General features: G+C 40.1%; 1 protein-coding gene across 1 annotated transcript; it reads left to right on the top strand.

The window, feature by feature from the left end:
- Positions 1-1,487: 1,487 nt before the first annotated feature.
- On the top strand, positions 1,488-18,671 carry LOC127010003 (U-scoloptoxin(01)-Cw1a-like). Its single transcript, XM_050883701.1, has 4 exons — positions 1,488-1,708; positions 8,457-8,583; positions 14,159-14,306; positions 17,466-18,671. Exons 1-4 carry the CDS (start codon positions 1,675-1,677, stop codon positions 17,577-17,579), a joined length of 423 nt encoding a protein of 140 aa, XP_050739658.1. The 5' UTR covers positions 1,488-1,674; the 3' UTR covers positions 17,580-18,671.
- Positions 18,672-21,844: the final 3,173 nt, after the last annotated feature.

Here is a 21,844-nt window from a genome sequence, read left to right as displayed (position 1 = left end):
CGTATCAAATGAGTAACCTAAAGAGAAAGGGAGTCAGATTTGTAAACTAAATTATGTAACCAAAATTAACAAATAACCAAGAAGTAAGGAAGTTGATCTGTACTGTCTGTCTGTCTGTCTGTCTTCCTGTCTTATTTGCCTGTCTGTATCTGTATTTCTCCTCTTCTTGTCTGTCTGTTTTCCGTCTTTCTGCGATCATATGTATACCTATCTGTGTCTCTGTCTTCTTGTCTGTCTATGTATGTATGTATGTCTGTCTCCTTGTCTGTCTGTTTGTCTACCTGTCTAGCCTCGGTACACCTGTAATAAGCGGTGTTAGCCTCCCCAGGTGAGCGTAAGCAGGTGTGAGGGTGAGAGGTGAGGGAGGGCTCGTCTACCTGCCCGAATACCCCTCATTAGCCAGGTGAGAGAGAGAGAGAGAGAGAGAGAGAGAGAGAGAGAGAGAGAGAGAGAGAGAGAGAGAGAGAGAGAGAGAGAGAGTATTTAGGTAAACCACTCATTCTAATTTTGACAAGGTAAGGTCTCTCTCTCTCTCTCTCTCTCTCAAGGAAATACCCAAATCACCATCAAATTTGCGGTCATCTTCGTAACTTCCCTATTACTACTACTACTACTACTACTACTACTACTACTACTACTACAATTACTACTACAACTACTACTACTACTACAATTACCATCATCCCACAATACCACCCTAACCTACATCTCAGGTAACCACAATAACCACGCACACACACACACACACATACACACACACATACACACACACACACACACACACACACACACACACACAGGGTAATTAAACACAAATTAGCGAATAAAAGAAGACGATGAGAGAAGAGAGAGATAAAAATGTCTGATAATGAGGAAGATGAGAATGAAGATGAGTCGAGGAATACTTAAAAGGAAGAGGAGGAGGAGGAAGAAGAGAAGGAGGAGGAGGAGAAGGAGGAGAAATAAGTAGACGAAGATAATGAAAGAAAATTATTAAAAGAGAAAAAAATAGGAAAATCAAAATGGAGGGGAATGAACATAGACGAGGCAAAGGAACAGAAGGGAAAAAGGGAGAAGGGAAGGAGCGCGGAGAATGAGGAATAAAGGAAATAGAAATGTATGGAAAAGGAAAAGAAAAAAAGGTGAGAAGGAGAAAGGACAGAGGCAAAGAATGAAATAAAGGAGAGAGAGAGAGAAGGGAAGGAGAGGGAAAAACAGGGAGAAGGAGGGAAAGAAGGAGAGGAAAACGAGGAAATAAACAAAAAAATTAAGGAAAAGAAAAGGAAAAACAGAAAGAAATGAAAGAGAAAGGAAGGAAAAGAAGACCGAAGCAGAAGGATGATCATGAAGAGAAGGATGAAAGATGAAGGAGGAGGGAACCAAGCCGGGAGAGAGAGAAAGAGGAGAGAGAGAGAGAGGGGAGGGTGGGACCAGGAGAATGGAAAGTATAAAAGGCCAGCGCTAAGACACACACAGGCACAGTCCATCGCTAGCTCGCCTCCAAGTAACACCTCACCCCTCCTGTCCACCCTTCCTGCCCACCCTCACCCGCCTAGCTGTCCTGAAGTGCCGCCCCTCGCGTGAACTCAAGAAGGACCTTTACAGAGCTTCCCTGCGCCGTGTTGAGGACTTTTACCTGGTGTTTGTGGTGTTGAAGTGGTGTTGATTGTCAAGATGGTGATGATGAGTGGAGTGAACGCAGCTAAAAGTGAGTGGAAAGAGACAGACAGACAGATAAACAGATAGACAGACACACAGGTGGAAAGTTAAGACAGACAGACATACAAGTAAACAGACAGATGGAAAGCTGAAACAGACAGAAATGAAGTTAATTAGTTGAAACAGACACAGACAGAGACAAAGAAACAAGTAAAGAATTGAAAGACAGATAGACAGACAGACATGAAGAGTTAATTAGACAGACACAGCAATACAGAAATTAGGTGAAACAGAGACAGACAAAGATGGAGTTCAAACAGACAGAAATGCAGGAAATTAGTTAAAACAGACATAGAAGGACAGGTAAATAATTAAAACAGACAGACAGGTAGAGTTAACAGACAGACAGACAGGTAGAAAAGTGTAGTGTGGTGTTGTTTTAGATAGAAAGATAGACAGACAGACGAGAGAGGGAGAGGGAAAGGGAGGGAAAGTGAGGGGAAAGAAAAAGGAGGGAAGGGGAAAGAAGAGGGAAAGAAAATAAGAGGGGAAACATTTGTAATTTTGTGTGCTGTAGTGGGTAGTGAAGAAGAGGAGGAGGAGGAGGAGGAGGAGGAGGAGGAGGAGGAAGAGGAGGAGAAGGAGGAAGAGGAGGAGGAGGAGGAGGAGGAGGAGGAAGAGAAGATTTTGCAATAAACATATACAGAAACCTCACGATAATTTACGAAAGTCAAAAAAAAAAAATGGAAATAATTGAAATGAGAGAAAAACAATTAATAGGAAAACTGAGTAAATAATTAATAGAAGTAGAGAAGGAGAGAGAAGGAAGAAGGAGAGGGGGGAGGGAGATAAATGAGAGGGAAGGGAGGGAGGGAAGGAGGGAATCAACAGGCGGAAAATAGGGAAAGAGAGAAAATAGATGAAGCAATTAAAACGGAGGAAGAAAAATGGGAAAAGAAAATGAGGGGTGGAACGGAAGAAGGAGGAGGGGGAAGAGGGGGAAACATATACACACGCAAAATCAGGCAACAGAAAGACTGATGATATATAACGAGACTGCCTCTTGGCGACAATTAGTTCATTAGACACGTTATTAGCGGTTAAGAAAATGAGGGGTGGAATGGAAGATGGAGAAGGAGGAAGAGGGGGAAACATAAACACGTGGAAAATCAGGCTACAGAAAGACTGATGATATATAACGAGCCTGCTTCCTTGTGACAATTAGTTCATTAGACACGTTATTAGCGGTTAAGAAAATGAGGGGTGGAACGGAAGAAGGAGGAGGGGGAAGAGGGGGAAACATAAACACACGCAAAATCAGGCTACAGAAAGACTGATGATGTATAACGAGATTGCCTCTTGGTGACTTAGTTTATTAGACACGTTATTAGCGGTTAATTAGTTTAGTATAGTTTGGTTTACTTAGCGGACCAGATAATTGGAAGGCCTTGATCTGTGTCCTTACGTTCTTATGTTCTTCTATCACGTGCGGGGCCGTTCACTTCACTCCTTACGCAACGAAGTAACGGTTAATGCAATTCTTAAATACTCATCCATTTTGCTTTAACGAATTCTGCTGTCGATTCTGCAATGGGTTTAAGTTGACCGTAGCAATGGGTTTAAGTTAGATAAATTCAGATTCAACAAGGACATAGGCAAGAATTGGTTTACTAAGAGTGGTGGATGAGTGGAACAGGCCTGGCAGTCATGTGGTGAGTGCCAATACTAACAGAGTGGTGGATGAGTGGGACAGGCCTGGCAGTCATGTGGTGAGTGCCAATACTAACAGAGTGGTGGATGAGTGGAACAGGCCTGGCAGTCATGTGGTGAGTGCCAATACTAACAGAGTGGTGGATGAGTGGAACAGGCCTGGCAGTCATGTGGTGAGTGCCAATACTAACAGAGTGGTGGATGTGTGGTACTTGCCTGGCAGTCATGTGGTGAGTGCCAATACTAACAGAGTGGTGGATGAGTGGAACAGGCCTGGCAGTCATGTGGTGAGGGCCAATACTAACAGAGTGGTGGATGAGTGGAACAGGCCTGGCAGTCATGTGGTGAGTGCCAATACTAACAGAGTGGTGGGTGAGTGGAACAGGCCTGGCAGTCATGTGGTGAGTGCCAATACTAACAGAGTGGTGGATGAGTGGAACAGGCCTGGCAGTCATGTGGTGAGTGCCAATACTAACAGAGTGGTGGATGAGTGGAACAGGCCTGGCAGTCATGTGGTGAGTGCCAATACTAACAGAGTGGTGGATGAGTGGAACAGGCCTGGCAGTCATGTGGTGAGTGCCAACACTAACAGAGTGGTGGATGAGTGGGACAGGCCTGGCAGTCATGTGGTGAGGGCCAATACTAACAGAGTGGTGGATGAGTGGAACAGGCCTGGCAGTCATGTGGTGAGTGCCAATACTAACAGAGTGGTGGATGAGTGGGACAGGCCTGGCAGTCATGTGGTGAGTGCCAATACAATAGACACATTCAAGAAGAGGTGTGATAGGGTCATGGATAGTGAGGTTAGGTGGGGTTAGGTTCACAGGAGCTGCCCTATATGGACCAACCGGCCTCTTGTAGACTCCTTACGTTCTTACGGTTTCATGCAAGGCCGTAACAGAAAGGAAAATTACACGGTTTGAAAAAGATAAAAGAAAAAAACTGCCGATGTCTGTACAGTATCAAATCGCTTGAAATGTTTGGAGGTAATTTAAAGATCTCGGGTTAGTTCGGAGCTAAAAAAATAAATAAATAAATAAAAATAAAAGTGATTGACGTTACCAAATTTGTTCAGGTACTAGAAAGAGGAGGAGGAGGAGGAGGAGGATAGAACACGAAGAACAAAGAGGAAAACAAAAAGGAAGAGGAGAACAAGGAGGAGGAGGTGGAAGGGAAAGAGAAGGAGGAAGAGGAGGAAAAAACATAGACCTAAAGTAAAAAAGAAATTAGACAAAAAGGAGGAAAACAAAAAGGAAGAAGAGAACAAGAAGAAGGAGGAGGAGGAGGAGGAGGAGGAAGGGAGGAGAAACACGAATTGGAGGACAAAGAGGAGGAGGAGAGAAAGATAAGAAGAGGAAGAGTGAGATAGAGGAGGAGAAGGAGGAGGGGGAGGAGGAGGAGAACAACATAAAGGCGGAGAAAGACAAGGAAAAGTAGAAGGAGGAGAGAGAGACAAGGAGGACGAGGAGGAGGAGGAGGAGGGAAGAGAAAATTTATAGGTCTAAGAAACAATTGAGTGAAGAAAAAAGAAATTGGGTAACGGAGACGTGTTCTGTTGAGCTGTCTTCATCACTGTCATCATCAGCAGACTATCATTACCTTGCCCTTGAATGGAAGACAAGTTACTGAAGAAAAAGGAGGAATAGAAGGATGATGATAAAAAGGGAAGGACGAATACTGAAAAAATAACGATGATAATAATAAGAAGAAGAAGAAGAAAAAGAAGAAAAGTAGGAATAGGAATAAGAAGAAGAAAGAGTATATATAGTTAGCTTTAAAGGAAGAGAAATAAGAGAGAAGAAAAGGATGAAAACGAGAAATAAAAATAGATAAAATAATAAGAACAGGAATAAATAAAATGAAGAGAAATAAGAGAACGTAAAAATAAAAAAAAAATAAAGAATAAGAAAAACAAGAGTAATTAAAAGGAAGACAAATAAGAGAAGAAAAGGATGAAAACGGGAAAATAAAAATAGATAAAAAAAATAAGAAGAGGAATAAGTAAAATGAAGAGAAATAAGAGAGAACGTAAAAATAAAAAATAAAGAATGAGAAAAACAAGAATAAGTAAAAGAAAGACAAATGATAGAGAAGAAAAAGAAGAAAACGTCAAAATAAAAGATAAGAAAAACAGGAATAATTAAATGAAGACAAATGATAAAGAAGAAAAAGAAGAAAACGTCAAAATATAAAATAAAGAATAAGAAAAACAGGAATAAATAAAAGTAAGACAATTGATATAGAAGAAAAAGAAGAAAACGGAAAAATAAAAATCAATAAAATACGAATAAGAATAAAAATAAAAACAATGAGAAGAAGAAGAAGAAGAAGAAGAAGAAGAATATTTATACCAAAGGAGAGAAGAAAAAAAGAAAAAATAAAAATAAAAACAATGACAATAACAAAAACAATAAGAACCAAATCAATAAGAATAACAACAACAAAAACAACAATAAGACAAGTGAACAAGAAATAAATAAATGAATAAATAAATAATAAATAAACAATATAACTCTGTTGACAAAAAAAGTGGAGGAGGAAGAGGAAGAGGAGGAGAAGGAAGAGGAGGAGGAGGAGGAGGAGGAGACAAAAACTGCTCCACTGCCCTGAATACAAGAGAGAATTGCATAAGTAGATAGGAGGAGATAAAAGGAGGAGGAAGAGGAGGAAGGAGGGAAGAAAGGAAGAATGGAGCAATAGACGAATGTAGGAAAGGAAGGAAGGAGTGAAGGAGAGGAAGCAAAAAAAAAAATGAAAGTGATAGATAGGAGGGAAGGAAGGAAGGAGGAATTGAAGAGAGGCAGAATAGGATGAAAGAAGGAAGTAAGGAAAGGAGTGAAGAAAGGGAAGGAAATATAAGAAGGATAGGCAGAAGGAAGGAGCAAAGAAAAGGTAGAATTAAGAAAGGAAGGAGATAGAGAAGGAAAGAAGGAAAGGCATGAAAGAAAGATAGCAATGATATATAAGAAGGAAGAAAACAAAGGAAGAAAGACAGAAAGAAATAAGGTAAAAAAAATAGTAAAGAAAAAAAACACATGAAACAAGAACAAAATGAAACAAATAAAACAACAAAGAAAACCGAAAAAAAACATGACAAAGAAAAAAGAAAACAAACAAACAAATTTAAGACAAGAAAGAATTCACCACAAACAACAAAACAAACAACACAACATGAATTTAATAAGAAACGTGACACGACGAAGCAAAAAAGAGGAGGAGGAGGAGGAGGAGGAGGAGGAGGAGGAGGAGGAGGAGGAGGAAGACGCAGCGGTAAAGAAGAGGTCACGGATGGCTGGGAAGAGGAGGAGAAAGGATACACAGGAGGAGGAGGAGGAGGAGGAGGGGGAGGGAGGGAGGGGGAGGAGGTCAGGTCAGGTCACAGTGCCGGGGAGGAAGAGTCACGCTATAGGTGTCACGTGACCTTCGTGTACACGTAAAAAACACGTTCCTATCCAGTCCTGCGTGAAGAAAGGAAGGGGGGAGGAGGAGGGGGAGGAGGAGGAGGAGGAGGAAGGGAGGTAAAGTTGAATGTTTGTAGGAGAGGTAAGAAGAGAAGGGGAGAGGACAAAGAAGAGGGGGAGGAGGTAAGGGAAGAGAAAGAGGGGAAGGAGGGAAAAGGGAGGGGAAGGGTAGAGAGGGAGAAGGGAGAGAAGAGGAAGAAGGAAATAAAGAGGAGAAGAGGGAAAAGAGAAGGTAGGAGAGAGATATAATAGAAAAAAAAGAGAAGGAAGTGAAAGAGAGAGAAGAGGAATGAGGGAGAAGGGAGGAAAGAGAGAAGAGAGGAAGAAGGAGGTGAGGGAGGAAGAAAGGGAAGTAGAGATAGAGAAGGGGAGAGAAAGAGGGAGGAAGAGAAGGAGGAGGAGGAGGAGGAGGAGGAGGAAATCAGGTAAATGAGTTAATTAGATGTTATGCAAGGTGAGTCCAGGGCAGGTGTGTGTGTGTGTGTGTGTGTGTGTGTGTGTGTGTGTGTGTGTGTTACCTAAAATTTTCAATACATATTTTTTTTTTGTTCCCATTCCCTTCTCGCCTCTTTTTACCTCCTCCTCCTCCTCCTCCTCCTCCTCCTCCTCCTTCTCCTCCTCCTCCTCTTCCTTCACCTATAATACCATGTCCTTCACCCGTTCCTTGCTTGTATTCCCCCTCCCCCCCTACCCCCCTTTCCCTCCTCTCTCCCTCCCTCCCTTACTTCTCCTCCCCTTCATCCCCCTCCATCTTCCTTCTTTCTCTCCCTCTCCTCCCTTTTACTTTAAATTTTAGGATAGAAGGACTCTCTCTCTCTCTCTCTCTCTCTCTCTCTCTCTCGCTTCTTCACTTTCTCAATATAATAGGAACAGAAAAGACTGGTAGCAATCCATATAAATCTTCGTAAACAGCTATACCAATTTGTCACCATATATATCAATCTACATATTCAATCTATATATTCCTATGTAACACTCTTTCGTCCCTTCCCTAATATAATAGCAACAGAAAAGACTGGTAGAAATCTATATAACTCTTCGTAAACGTCTATATCACTCTGTCAACAAGCAACTTCCCTATGCAACACCCGTCATCTCTCTCTCTTCTTCGAACTTTCCTTAATCTTTGAAGAGAAGGGGAGAGGACAAAGAAGAGAGGAGGAGGTAAGGGAAGAGAAAGAGGGGAAGGAAAGAAGGGAGGGGGGAGGGTAGAGAGGGAGAAGAGAGAGACGAGGAAGAAGGAAATAAAGAGGAGAAGAGGGAGAGGAGACGGTAGAAGAGAGAGGAATATAGCAACATAAAATCCTGATAGCAATCTATGTAAATCAACTTAACATCTATATCAATCTATGTCAACAAGCAACCATCTATCTCTCTCTCCTTCGAACTTTCCTTAACAGCAACAAAAAAGACCGGTAGCAATCTATGTAAATCAACTAAGCATCTATATCAATCTAAGTCAACAAGCAACCATCTATCTCTCTCTCCTTCGAACTTTCCTTAACATAACAGCAACAGAAAAGACTGGAAGCAATACATATAAATCAACTTAACATCTATATCAATCTATGTCAACAAGCAACCATTCATCCCTCTGTAACACTCCCCCTTCGTCCTCTCCGTCAGGCCTGGTGGTGGCGTCCGTGCTGGCTGGTCTGGTGTCCCTGGCGGCGGCGGACTCCTCTCCCTCTGACTACGAGTTGCCCTCCAACGCCACGGTCATCAACGGAGGCCCTATCGTGACCGGCTTCAGGTGAGCAAGAGGACAGGTATAGAGATGTGAGGGACAGGTGAGAGAGAAGAGGAGGAGGAGAAGTGACTAGGGAAAGGAAAGAAGAAGGAAAGAAGTGAGGGACAGGTGAGAAAAGGAGTGCCAATTAAAGGTGAGAAAAGAGGAGGAGGAGAAGTGATATGGAAGAGAAGGGATGGAAGAAAGAGAGAAGAACGAAGAGGAGGAGGAGGAACCAGAAAGAGAATGACAGAAAGAAAAAGAAGTAAATAATTTAAAGAAAGACGAAGCAGGGAAGTAAGAAATGAAGAAAGGAAGAAGTGAAGAAAGAAAAAAGGAGAAGGAAGAGGAGAAGGGACAAGTAGGAGAAGGAGGGAAGGAGAGGATGAAGGAAGAAAACAATAAAAAGTAAAAATCATGTAAAAATAAGTAAAAAAAGGGAAGAGAAGAGAAGAAGAGGAGGAGGAGGAGGAGAGAACAGACGAAACTACAAGAAAATGAAAAAAATAATGACAAATAAAAGAGAAAGAAAAAGAGGAAGATAGATAAAGAGAGAAGAGAATAAACAGAACGAAGATGATGATGATGATGATGAAAATTTGATAAAGAAGGAGGAGGAGGAGACAAGGATATAATAGACCGGAGATGATGAAGCAAAATGGATAAAGAAGGAGAAAAAAGAAGAGCTTGAAGAGGGTGAGAAAATAATAAAGAAAATAATAATAATAATAATAATAATAATAATAATAATAATAATAATAATAATAATAATAATAATAATAATAAAACAAGTAAAAAAATAAAGAAAACGATACAATGTGATGCTGAGAACAAGGAAGCGAAACTGACCTTGAGTGAGAGTGAGAAGAAAGAAGAAGAGGAGGAGGAGGAGGAGGAGGAGGAGGAGGAAGACATGACTGTATAATACGCCTAATCATGTCTATTCAATCCAGAGGTATACACAGGTGCGTTCGTTCACCTGTACACACACACACACACACACACACAGAGTAAGGGAAGAGGAAGAAAGGAAAGGAGAGAAAGGGGTATTATTAGGAGCACAACAGGAGGAGGAGGAGGAGGAGGAGGAGGAGGAGGAGGAGGAGGAGGAGGAGGAATATGAATGGATACAGGATAACAATTGTGAAAGGGTTGGGACTTAGGAGGAAGGGCGGCAGGGAGGAAGGACAGAGGAAGGAAGAAAAGGGAGAGAAGGAAGGAAAGAAGGAAGGGAAGAGAAGGAAGGAAGATTGTGAAAGATAAGAGAGAGAAGAACGGAGGGATGAAGAGATGAAGTAAAAATACGAATGGAAAATAAGGAAGAGATGAAAAAAGAAAAGATATACTGCACTGTGTAATCTAGAAGAGGTCAAACTAATGGAAAGGGAGAGAAGGAAAGGGAGAATAAGGGAAGGGAAGGAGGAGAGGAGGTAAGCTAAGGTAAGGAATTAAAGGAGAGAAAAAGCAATGAGATGAAAATAGAAAAAGAAAATATGAAAAGATTAGAACTGCACTGCGTCTAACCATAACGAAGGGAAGAGAAAGGAAGGGATGAAAAAGAGAGAGAAGGAAAAGTGAGAAATATGAGTGAAGAAGAAAAAATAATGAGATAAACTAGAAAAATAAAATAAAAGATGAGAAGATAAGGAAGAACTACACTGCGTCTAACCATTACGAAGAGAGAGATGGAAGGGAAGAGAAAGGAAGAAGAGAAAAGGAGAGAGAAAGAAAAGTAGGAAACATAAGTGAAGAAGATGGAATAACATACAGAAAAACAGCAAAAGAAAAGAAGAAACAGATGAAAGAGATAAAAATTAAGGTTTAACCAACACTGAAGGAGAGATGGAGGGTAAAAGAGGAAAGGGAAGGGGAGGAAAGGGAAGGGTAGGGAAGGTTAGGTTAGGTAAGGCAGGGAATGTTAGGTAGGAGATCTTTACGACTAATCAGGTGAATTAATGAGAAAGGTATGGCCAGGTATTGCCCCTCATATTAAAAGGTAAGGCCAGGTGTACGAGAGAGAGAGAGAGAGAGAGAGAGAGAGAGAGAGAGAGAGAGAGAGAGAGAGAGAGAGAGAGAGAGAGAGAGAGAGAGAGAGAGAGAGAGAGAGAGAGAGAGAGAGAGAGAGAGAGAGAGAGAGAGAGAGAGAGAGAGAGAGAATATAAGAATGAAAATGAAAGAAATTAATGAAAATGAAAGAAATGAATGAAAATGAAAGAAATGAATGAATATGAAAGAAATTAATGAACAAATGGTAAAAAAAAGAATTATGGAAAGAACGAGAGAGAGAGAGAGAGAGAGAGAGAGAGAGAGAGAGAGAGAGAGAGAGACGGTAAGGTAGTGTAAATGAGTAAGGCCGCGAAGGTGACCCGCTGAAAGATGATGAAGGAGGAAGAGAAAAAAGGATGGAGGAGAAAAAAAGTAAAGAAGACGATGGAGAAGAAAGAAGATGATGAAGAAAGCAAGAAAAAGATGAAGGAGAAAAAGGCGATGGAGCAAGAAAACGATAAAGGGGAGAGAAAAAAAGATAAAGAGAATAATAAGATGAAATAGAAGGAGATTATGAAGGAAAAGAAGATGGAGATTAAAAATAAAGAAAGTGAAGACGGGAGAAAAACATGACTTAGAATAAATTAAAAAAGGGAACAAGAGTGAAAGAATAAAAAGACGCAAGAGAATGAAATAAAAAAATGAAAGAAATATGATGAAAGAAATAATGAAGGAGAAGAAGATGGAGATAAAAAAAAATAGAGAAAAACAGACTTAGAAAGAATAAAAAGAAACTGAAGACAGAATGAAATAAAAAAAAAGATACAGATGAAAAGAAAAGATAAAAAATAATAGTGAATGAAAATATATATATGCAAAAAAAAAAATAAAGCTTGTTATGACTGACTAAAAAATGACCATCAATAATAATAATAATAATAATAATAATAATAATAATAATAATAATAATAATAATAATAATAATAATAATAATAATAACAAAAATAACAACTAACAAAACCTATGACAAACTAAAAGACTGACAACAACAACAAACACACACACACACACACACACACACACACACACACACACACACACACACACACACACACACACACACACACATATCTGAACCTTCCTTTCTAGACAGGTTCGACGACGGTGAGACAGACAGACAGACAGACAGACAGACGTGATGATGATGATGATGATGATGATGATTGGACTAATGGAATGGGGGATGTGGAGGTAAGTCTCTCTCTCTCTCTCTCTCTCTCTCTCTCTCTCTCTTACGCATTCTGCTCCACCCTTCCATTTCCTTCCTCCCTTCCTTCCTCCCTTCCTTCCTTCCTTCCTCCTCCTCCTCCTAAATTTAAAGGTACACAATAGTCTTCCCTCCCACGTATTCTTAACTCCTATTTGTTCCCTCCTCCTCCTCCTCCTCCTCCTTGAAATTACAGGCGGTAGCATTTCATCTTCCTACACACACACACACACACACACACACACACACACACACACACACACACACACACTTACCTAACCTACACCCTTTCATTCTCTCTACCTGGCTTCACCCTAATCACCCTTAACACCCTTTTTTTCAACTGTTACCTCTCCCTTTACACCCTTTTTTTGTCCTCCCTTTGAATAGTTATCACCCTGGAATATGCACCCTTTTTCCTTTCCTTTCTTTCTTCCTCTTTTTCTCACCCTGTTTCTCTCTATCACCCTTCTCCCTTTCATTTTAACATATATACATCGACATAGCTTAACACACCCTTTAATCACCCTTGTTTTCATTCACCCTTATGTAACTCTTCACTCTTTTTGCTTTCCTTTCTTTGTCCCTTTTCTCTCCCTGTTTCTCTTTGTCACCCTTCTCCCTTTCCTTTCAACATATATACATCGACATAGCTTGACACACCCTTCCATCACCCTAGTCTTCTTTCACCCTTTTTCCTCCCTTCTTTTTTTCTCTTTTTCTCACCCTGTTTCTCTCTATCACCCTTCTCCCTTTCCTTTTAACATATATACATCGACATAGCTTAACACACCCTTCCAACACCCTAGTCTTCTTACACCCTTTTTCCTCCCTTCTTTTTTTCTCTTTTTCTCACCCTGTTTCTCTCTATCACCCTTCTCCCTTTCCTTTTAACATATATACATCGACATAGCTTAACACACCCTTTAATCACCCTTGTCTTCTTCCACCCTTCTTTAACCCTTTTTTTCTTCACCCTAACAAGTCCATCCATCTATCTCCCTTCATTTCCTCTCCTTCGTTCACCTGTTAAAGAGTTGATTTACACCTTTTTTTTATTTGGTCCTCTCCCGGATATACCTTGACGCCTCCCTCGTATATCATCTAACACTTCCCTCTCTGCTCTCTTCTTTTCCTTCTACAGCTAATACATAACCGAACATAACTCTTCACGCCCTCTCTTCTCTTAACTTTCCCTACTGCTAACTCAAAACATATTCATTATCTATCCTTCTATTCTCCTCTCCTCTCTCCCTCGCTTCAACATCCAATTCACAACCTAACAGAACCACCCTCTTATCTTCTCTCCTATAGCTAATATATAACCTAACCTAACCTAACCTAACCTAACCTAACCTAACCTAATATATAACCTAACCTAACCTAATATATAACCTAACCTAACCTAAGCACCCTCTCCTGTTGTGTCCTTTCCACCTCTCCTCTTCTCTTCTCCCTGCTCTTTCTACAGCTAAAGATCACTACCTAACCTCACTATTCTATTCCTCTTCCAGTTATCTCCTCTCCTATTTTATCACACAGCTTAACTCTTGTCTCCTTTCCAAGTCTCCTCTTCTCTTCTCCCTGCTCTCTCTACAGCTAAAGATCACTACCTAACCTCACGCTGCTATACACTTCTCTATTCCTCTTATAGTTATCTCCTCTCCTATCTTATCACACAGCTTAAAGCATAATACAATATAATCTAACCCAGCCTAACCTAATCTACCCTCTCATCTCTTCTCTTATCTTCCCTTCTAGAGCAAACACCTAATCTAACTTAACAACAATACACTTCTCTTTTCTCTATTCCTCTCTGACAATGACAGCTAACCTAACCTAACCTAACCTAACCTACCCTACCCTCAAATCTTCGCTTATAAACACCTAATCTAACCTAACACAACAATACACTTCTCTCTTAACCATTCCTCTCCTACCGCTAACCTAACCTAACCTAACCTAACACAACAATACACTTATCTCTTATCTCTTCCTCTCTTACAGCTAACCTAACCTAACCTAACCTAACACAACAATACACTTATCTCTTATCTCTTCCTCTCTTACAACTAACCTAATCAAACCTAACACAACAATACACTTCTCTCTTAACCATTCCTCTCCTACCGCTAACCTAACCTAACCTAACGTAACCTAACCTAACACAACAATACACTTATCTCTTATCTCTTCCTCTCTTACAGCTAACCTAACCTAACCTAACCTAACCTAACACAACAACAACACACTTCTCTCTTAACCATTCCTCTCCTACCGCTAACCTAACCTAACCTAACCTAACCTAACCTAACCTAACACCTCTCCTTCCCTTCCCATGTATAGCTGTGACGGGCTGGCCTACGGTTACTACGCCGACGTGAACAACGCGTGCCGGGTGTTCCACGTGTGCTACCCTTACCTGGACGCCGAGCAGTTCCTCAGGACGCGCATGTTCTCTTTTATCTGCGGCCTGGGATCCGTGTTTAACCAGGTGAGTGACACAGGTGGGAGGGGACGAGAAAGAGGAGGAGAGAGAATCGTGGTGCTTTGTGAGAGGGAAGAAGAGTGAATGCATGAATGAAAGAAGAGTGAATGAAGTGAAAGGTGATGGTAGTTACTTAAGAGAATGAATGAAATGGATATGGTATTGTAGGAATGGAGGAAAGGGAGAGAGAGAGGAGAGAGTGAGGGTATTTTCGAGTAGAGGAGGAATGAATGGAGATGATAAAAGGGGAATGAAAGAACGGAAGGGAGATGAAAGAGAGAGTTGAAGTGTCAGAACGAAGGAGAAAGAAGGAATGAAGGGAAGAGGTGAAGGAAAGGGAGATGAGAGAAGGCGAAACAGGAATAAAGAAGAGTAAAGAAAAGGGAGATAGTACACGAGGGGATGAAAGGAAGAAAACAAGGAAGACAAAAGAAGAAAAAAAATAGGAGTAGAGGAAAGAGATGATAAAAACGAAGGAATGAAAAAAAAAAAGCAACGAAGACAAAAAAAAAAAGAATAAACAGAAGCAAGGGAACAGAAAAAGGACACACGAGGAAATAAGAAGAAAGGAAGAAAACAACACAGGAAGAAAACAGGAGAAGAACAGATGGCTAACTGATCACACTTTGTCTTCATCCGCGGGGGGGGGGGGGGGCTAAAGGTGGGTGGTGGGGGGGGTGGACAGGTGAGGAAAGTAAGAGTGAAAACCAAACAGGTGTACAAGATAAAAGAGGAAGACAGACAGACAGGTAGGTAGGTGTTAACGAGGGGTGCGGGGAGGGGAAGGACAGGTGAGAGAGACGGAGAAGTAAAACAGGTGTGCATAATGAGATAGCTGGACAGGTGAGAAGGTGTAAACGAAGAGGAAAAAAAGAGAAGAGGGAGAGGAGGTAGAGAGAGAGAGAGAGGGCAGGTGAAGTTGTTACCAGACTAATGGCCAAAAAAAAAAAAAAAAAAGAAGAGGGGAAAGAAAGGGAGGGAAGAGGAGGTAGAGAATACAGGTAAAGTTGTTACCACACTAATGACCAAAAAAAGGTGTTACCCATCTTTTCCTTCATCTGTGGTTTAAGTAGCGTGTTCAACCAGGTAAGTATGAGTGTGTGAGACAGGTGTGTGATGGAGGGGGGGGCTGGATGGGTGAGGAGGGGGAAAGTAGAATGATTAGCGGGTGAGAGGGAAGTTGAATTATTGGAAGGGAAAGTAGAGAAAAGGTGAAATGGAAAAGAGAAAGAGGGGAGTAGAAAAAAATAACGAGACGGGAAACAAGAATAATGAGAATGACAGAATAACGAAAGATGGAAGTAGGAAAATAAGAAAGGAAGGAAGAATAATGAGAAAGGAAATGACATAATAATAAGAGAAGAAAGTAAAATGAGGAGAAGAGTAAAATAAGATAATAAAAAAGTAAAAGAATAAAGGAAAATAAGATAATGAAGGAAAAGTACAAAAAAGAGGGAAAAATGAAAAAACAGGAAAGGGAGAAACAGGATAAAAAGAATAATGATAAATGGAAAGTTGAGATACGAAAGAGGGAAGGAGCAATAATGAAAGAAGGAAGTAGAAAGGGGAAAAGGAAAAACAGAATAATGAGAAAATAGAAAAATAAGGGGAAGTAGAATAAGAGAGAAAAGTGGGGAAATAAAAAGTAGAAAAGGGGAAAAGGAAAAAAACAGAATAACGAGAAAATAGAAAAATAAGCAAGAAAGTAGAATAATGGGAAGGGGAAGTAGAATAGGAGAAAAAAGTGAAGTAATAAGAAGTAGATTAAAAAGAAACGGTAGAAGAATATTGATAGAAGAAGCTAATTGAGTTTTTTTTATATTTACCTGTTGAGTGTGTTCTGTTTAGCAAGGTAATTAAAGGTGAGAAGGACGAAGATAGGGGAGGGAGGTGAAGGGAGAAAATAGGAAAGCTGTAAAGATAGATAGACATAGATAGATAGATAGATAGACAGATAGGTGAGGGAGGTGAAGGGAGAAAATAGGAAAGCAGTAAAGATAGATAGACATAGATATATAGATAGATAGATAGATAGGTGAGGGAGGTGAAGGGAGAAAATAGGAAAGCTGTAAAGATAGATAGACATAGATAGATAGATAGATAGATAGATAGATAGACAGATTAGGAGAAAGAAAAGCGACATCAGAAAAAGAAAAAAAAAACTAATCATGTGGTCTTGTCAACTCAACCGTGAAGGATTACAGAGGAGGAGGAGGAGGAGGAGGAGGAAGAGGAGTGTGACCATAGCTTCCTTGTGGTTAAGAGGCGCCATCTGTCGGGCAATAAGGAAACCAGAAGCCCTTTAACACTGCCTTCTTCCTCTTACTCAACCGACTAATAGACTCTTGAAACTTTTACTTAAGCGCTTTGTCATTTGCGGCGTCTATGGTTTCCCTACTTATAGATTTTTGCTGTTGTTGTTGTTTTTGTTGTTGTTTATGGGCCGTTAGTGGTGTTTTATTCCTTGTAGTTATAAGTGGTATGTGTGTGTGTGTGTGTGTGTGTGTGTGTGTGTGTGTGTGTGTGTGTTGTCGTTGTCTGTCTGTCTGTCTGTCTTCTCTTCTCTTCTCTCTCTCTCTCTCTCTCTCTCTCTCTCTCTCTCTCTCTCTCTCTCTCTCTCTCTCTCTCTCGCCCATACATTCCCTCACACCCTCCCATAATACCTCCCTCACGCCCTCACCCCTTCACCCCTCCCACACCTACTCCCTTACCTGTACAGCCCTTCTAACAGGTAAGGTAATTAATCCCTTTACACCTGAGACTCTACCTGTAAATAATCCTTTTAACCTTGATATTTCTACCTGTATATATATTTTTTTTAAATCGTATTTCTCACAATTTTTTTTTTCTTCTTTTTTTTCTTCTTCCTCCTCCTCCTCCTCCTCCTAATGTTCTTCCAATCACTCTTCCTCACCATTTCTTCACACTAATTAGAGGAAGCTTTAGTATGTGTAGGATAGAGTATGTAATAGGATAAGGAGTATTCTAACCCCTTCTAACTCCACCTAAGATCAATTCATGGTCAGAGAGAACAGGATAAAGAGTGTAAGTCGATATAAGAACATAAGAACATAAGAACATAGGGAGACTGCAAGAGGCGTACTGGTAACGACTTCTAACCCCTTGCACTCACACTAAACTCTCCCTTTCTCACCCTATCTGCAGGAGGCCCTAGTGTGCGACCACGCGGAGCACTCCATCCCCTGCGAGGACTCCCCGAATTTCTACGACTCCTCCAACGGCTACTTCGGCCAGACGGAGGTGAACTTTAGGGAGTAGAGGAGGAGCGAGGAAGAAGAGGAGGAGGAGGAGGAGGAGGAACGAGAACGAGCAAAGAAGAGGAGGAGGAGGGAAGAAGATGTGGACGAATGGATGATCAGGAGAGGAGGAGGAAGAAGAGGAGGGTATTAACGAAGAGGAGGATATTGGGAGTGAATGGAGGAGGAGGAGGAGAAAGTGAAAGATGAGTAAGAAGGAAAGAATGAAAGAAAGAACAGGAGAAAAGGTTGAAGAAGAAGAAGGAGAAGAGCAAAGAATAGGAGGAGAAGGAGGAAAGAAGATACGGATGAAAGGAAGAGCTGAAGAAGAAGAAGAAGAGGAGAAGGAAGAAGAGAAAGATGAAGAGGAGAATAGAAAAAAGAACTAAAAACGAAGAAAGAGAAGGAGACATAAGAAGATGAAGAAGAGGAGAATGCAAGAAAGAATGAAAGGAATAAAAAGGAAGATGAATGTTAAGAATGAGTGAATGAGAGAGAGAGAGAAAGGGATGAACGTCGTAAAAGATAGAGTAAAGAAAGAATAAGTGCAATAAATTATGATAAAAAAGGGAAAGAGACGGTTGATGAATATAAAGGAGGAGGAATAAACAGAAAACCAGAAAACCACTAAAGAAAAGGGTAACCGAAGAAAAAACGAATCAAAGAAAACAAGATAAAGAAAACAAAAACACGAGAAGAAAAAGAAGAAAAGGAAGATAGAAGAATATAAAAGAAAAGAGAAAAAATTGCAGAGGGTAAAAAAAAAACATTCAAAGGGAAACTGAAATAAAAAAGAAAGGAAAAGAGGAAGAAAGGAAGATAAGAAATGAGAAAAAGTGAGATAAATGCAGGTAATTAGAGAGAACAGGTAGATAATTACACAAGCCGGTGATGAGATGTTGCCAATAGGTTAATTAAGAAACACACACACACACACACACACACACACACACACACACACAAGCTTTTACCCTTCTCCACACACATGCGCACACAGACACACACACACACACACACACAGAAGCTACCTACATACACTTTCCAAACACACACACACACACACACACACACACACACACACACACACACACACACACACACACACACACACACACGCACACACACACACGACTTCAGAACCAAATAAAAATAATGAAAAAAAATTTATCTTATTTATATTATCTAATCAGTTTCCAATGACCATTATACATTATACATAGTCATACGGTATACATAAATATATACATCACTGCTATCATGAAACTCTTGAAATGTATAATGTATTCTGATTTTTTTTCTTCTATTTTTTTATGATTTAGCCAATAAACCCTATGTTCCTCTCTACCTCTTGTTGTTTTTGTTGTTGCTGTTGTTGTTCCTTGTATGTATGTATGTATGTATGTATGTATGTATGTATGTATGATGGTGATGAGGCTGCGGAGGAGATGGAGGAGAAAGGAGGAGGAGGAGGAGGAGGAGGGGAGGAAGAAGAGGAAGGGAAAGGGGAGGAGGAGGGGGAGGAGGAAGATGACAAAGAGGAAGAATAAATAAATAAAAAAGAAAATACAAATAATGAAAGTAAAGAAAGAGGAAGAAGAAGAAATGAATAAAAAGAAAAATATATAAAAAAATGAAGAATACAAAGCGAAATAAAGAAATAAAGAAAAATCACAAAACAGAAATAAAAAATAAAAATAAAATACATAAGCAAATAGATGTATGCACAGTTAAAGGATTGAAAGTGAAAGTCAGCTATTTCTCTTATCTGCCAAACCTGCTACCTGTGTGTGTGTGTGTGTGTGTGTGTGTGTGTGTGTGTGCGAGGGCTATAAACACTGGCTGACTGGCTCATTCACACACACACACACACACACACACACACACGCAATGGAAAGGTGTTTTAAGGAAGAGGAGAAGAGAAGAAAAATTAAGTAATGATGATATTGGTAAAAATAAGAAAGGGAAGAAGGAAAACCGATAAGAAAAAGAAGGGAAATATTATAGAGATTTACATAGAAGGTCAGACAATATAGAGCCTTAGGTCCAAGCAAGGTGGTCTGTCCTTACACCTAAACAAAACTACATCAAGCACCCACAAAGACGCTCTATCTTAGCGAATATTAAGGTGGAGGAAATGGCCGCCAAGTTTGTTTCAAGTTAGTCCTTCACATGATGGGTAGACCAAAACTGTACTGCATATTCCAAGTGGGGTCAGACTAAACTATTGAACGGAGGAAGTATTAAGTCTTTATAAATGAGAAGCCCAGCATTCTCTTTACTTTATTTGCTGCGTTGATGAATTGCTGTGGGAGTTTGAGGTTTGACACAATTTTGACACCCACTACGCTTTTGAGTTTCACGCCACTTATCTATATTAAAGGGCATCTCCATCGATCAGACCAAGCTGAGATTTTATACAGGTTTTCTTGGTGGCTTTCCCGGTCTTGGTCTGAGAGGAATGAGTTACCAATCTTTGTGTCATCAGCAAATTTAGAGTTAGAAAAAGAGAAAATGAGAAAAAGAGAAAAATGTGAATGAGAAAACAAAAAGAAGGAAGTAGTAGTAGTAGTTAGTAGTAGTAGTAGTAGTAGTAGTAGTAGTAGAGTGAAGAGAAGGGAATATTACCTAAAAATGAAAGGTATTGCAGCTTGTTTCTTAACCCCCAAAACTTCAACCCCTTCCCTTCCCTCCCCTTTCCTTTCCCTTTCCTCTTCTTCCTGCCATCCCTGACCTTCCCTTCCTTTCCCTTCCCCAATCCTACTTTTTATCCACCCCCACCTGTCAATGCAACTCCTTCCCTCCCCTTCCTTCCCTTCATCTCCCTTCACACAGTTAACCTCCCCTTCCTTCTCCCTTTTCCTCTGCTTTTCCTCCTCCTTCTTCTTCAATTCCCCTTTCTCTTCCCTTTTACTCTTCACACAAAACCTATTAAACACACCTTTTTTCATCACCATCTTCATCACCATCATTATCACCACTAACACCATCATCATCTTCCCTCCCTTAATGCCATCACCACAACCATCATCTTTCCTGCAGCAGTCATCACCACCACCACCACCATCACCAATCTGACATCTCCACTCCCATTACCTGCCCCACCACCACCACCACCACCTTCAACACCACCACGTCACAGTTATTTTTAGTGCATGCGAAAGCAGAGAAAAAACACTCGTAACTTCTCATGCTTTTGATTCGTATAAATATTTAAAGGGAAGAAATAATGTGAAAAACTAGAATGATGATAATGATGTATGATGATGATTGAAGGGAGGGTAAATAAGCATGAATTGTGATGATGGAAAGAGTGATGATGTTCAGAGGGCAAGATTAATAGACGCAAGCACTAAACATCGTATATATATGCTTTACGAAACTCGACAAAATGGAACGATATATATATTTTTTTTTACATCAAAGGAAGCGTCTCAAGGGCAACAAAAAGAGTACAGAAAAAAAAGCCCGCTACTCGCCGCTCCCACAAAAGTAAAAAGTAGAGAGTAGCCAAAAGAGAAATAACGTGGAAAAATTCAATACACGACAGACTAAATCGGAATTCTGTATAATGGATATCGGGTAAATCGGACTGTCAGGGCTCCGGACACATGCAACATATGATGGGAGGATAATCAAAATTTTTCTCTCGCATAATATACACTTTCCGATCGTGTAGAAAAACAAGTATACCCGATAAACAAGAAATTAAACACACACTTACCTTCCCACATAAATATATTTCCTTGTAAAATTAAAATGAGAATGGATACAAAAAAAATATCAAAACATAAAACAAGAACTTACCTTTCCCATACTAATAACATTTCTTGGCGTTTAAAAGTGATTACAAAGATCCCTTTTAAAATGAGAAAGGTCCAATAAATTCAAGACAAAAAATAAAAACTTACCTTACCCATATCAAATACATTTCTTGTGGTTTAAAAGGACTACAAACACAGCAACACATATCAAATACTATAAAAATTCCATACTAAATTAATCCAACCAAAATAAAAAAAATCTCAATATATATAATTAAAATACAGTAAACCCTCTATAAATCGGACTTCTGTATAATGGATATCGGGTAAATCGGAGTTCCAGGGCTACGGATGCATATCAGTGAATCGGGCAAAAATTTAGGCTCTACGGCACAAGTCCGGACAATATCTATATGAGGAAGATTTTGCACACTTAAGTAAAAAATTTGGAATATATACTGTGGGTCCAGACAGCATATGCATGAGGAGGAAGTAAGATTACCACCAATTAGTTTCTTTTATACAA

The sequence above is a fragment of the Eriocheir sinensis genome, chromosome 42 (genome assembly GCF_024679095.1).
Source record: "Eriocheir sinensis breed Jianghai 21 chromosome 42, ASM2467909v1, whole genome shotgun sequence".
NCBI lineage: Eukaryota > Metazoa > Arthropoda > Malacostraca > Decapoda > Varunidae > Eriocheir > Eriocheir sinensis.
The sequence above is the reverse complement of the archived record's forward strand: the minus strand, read 5'-3'. Positions and strand labels throughout refer to the sequence as shown.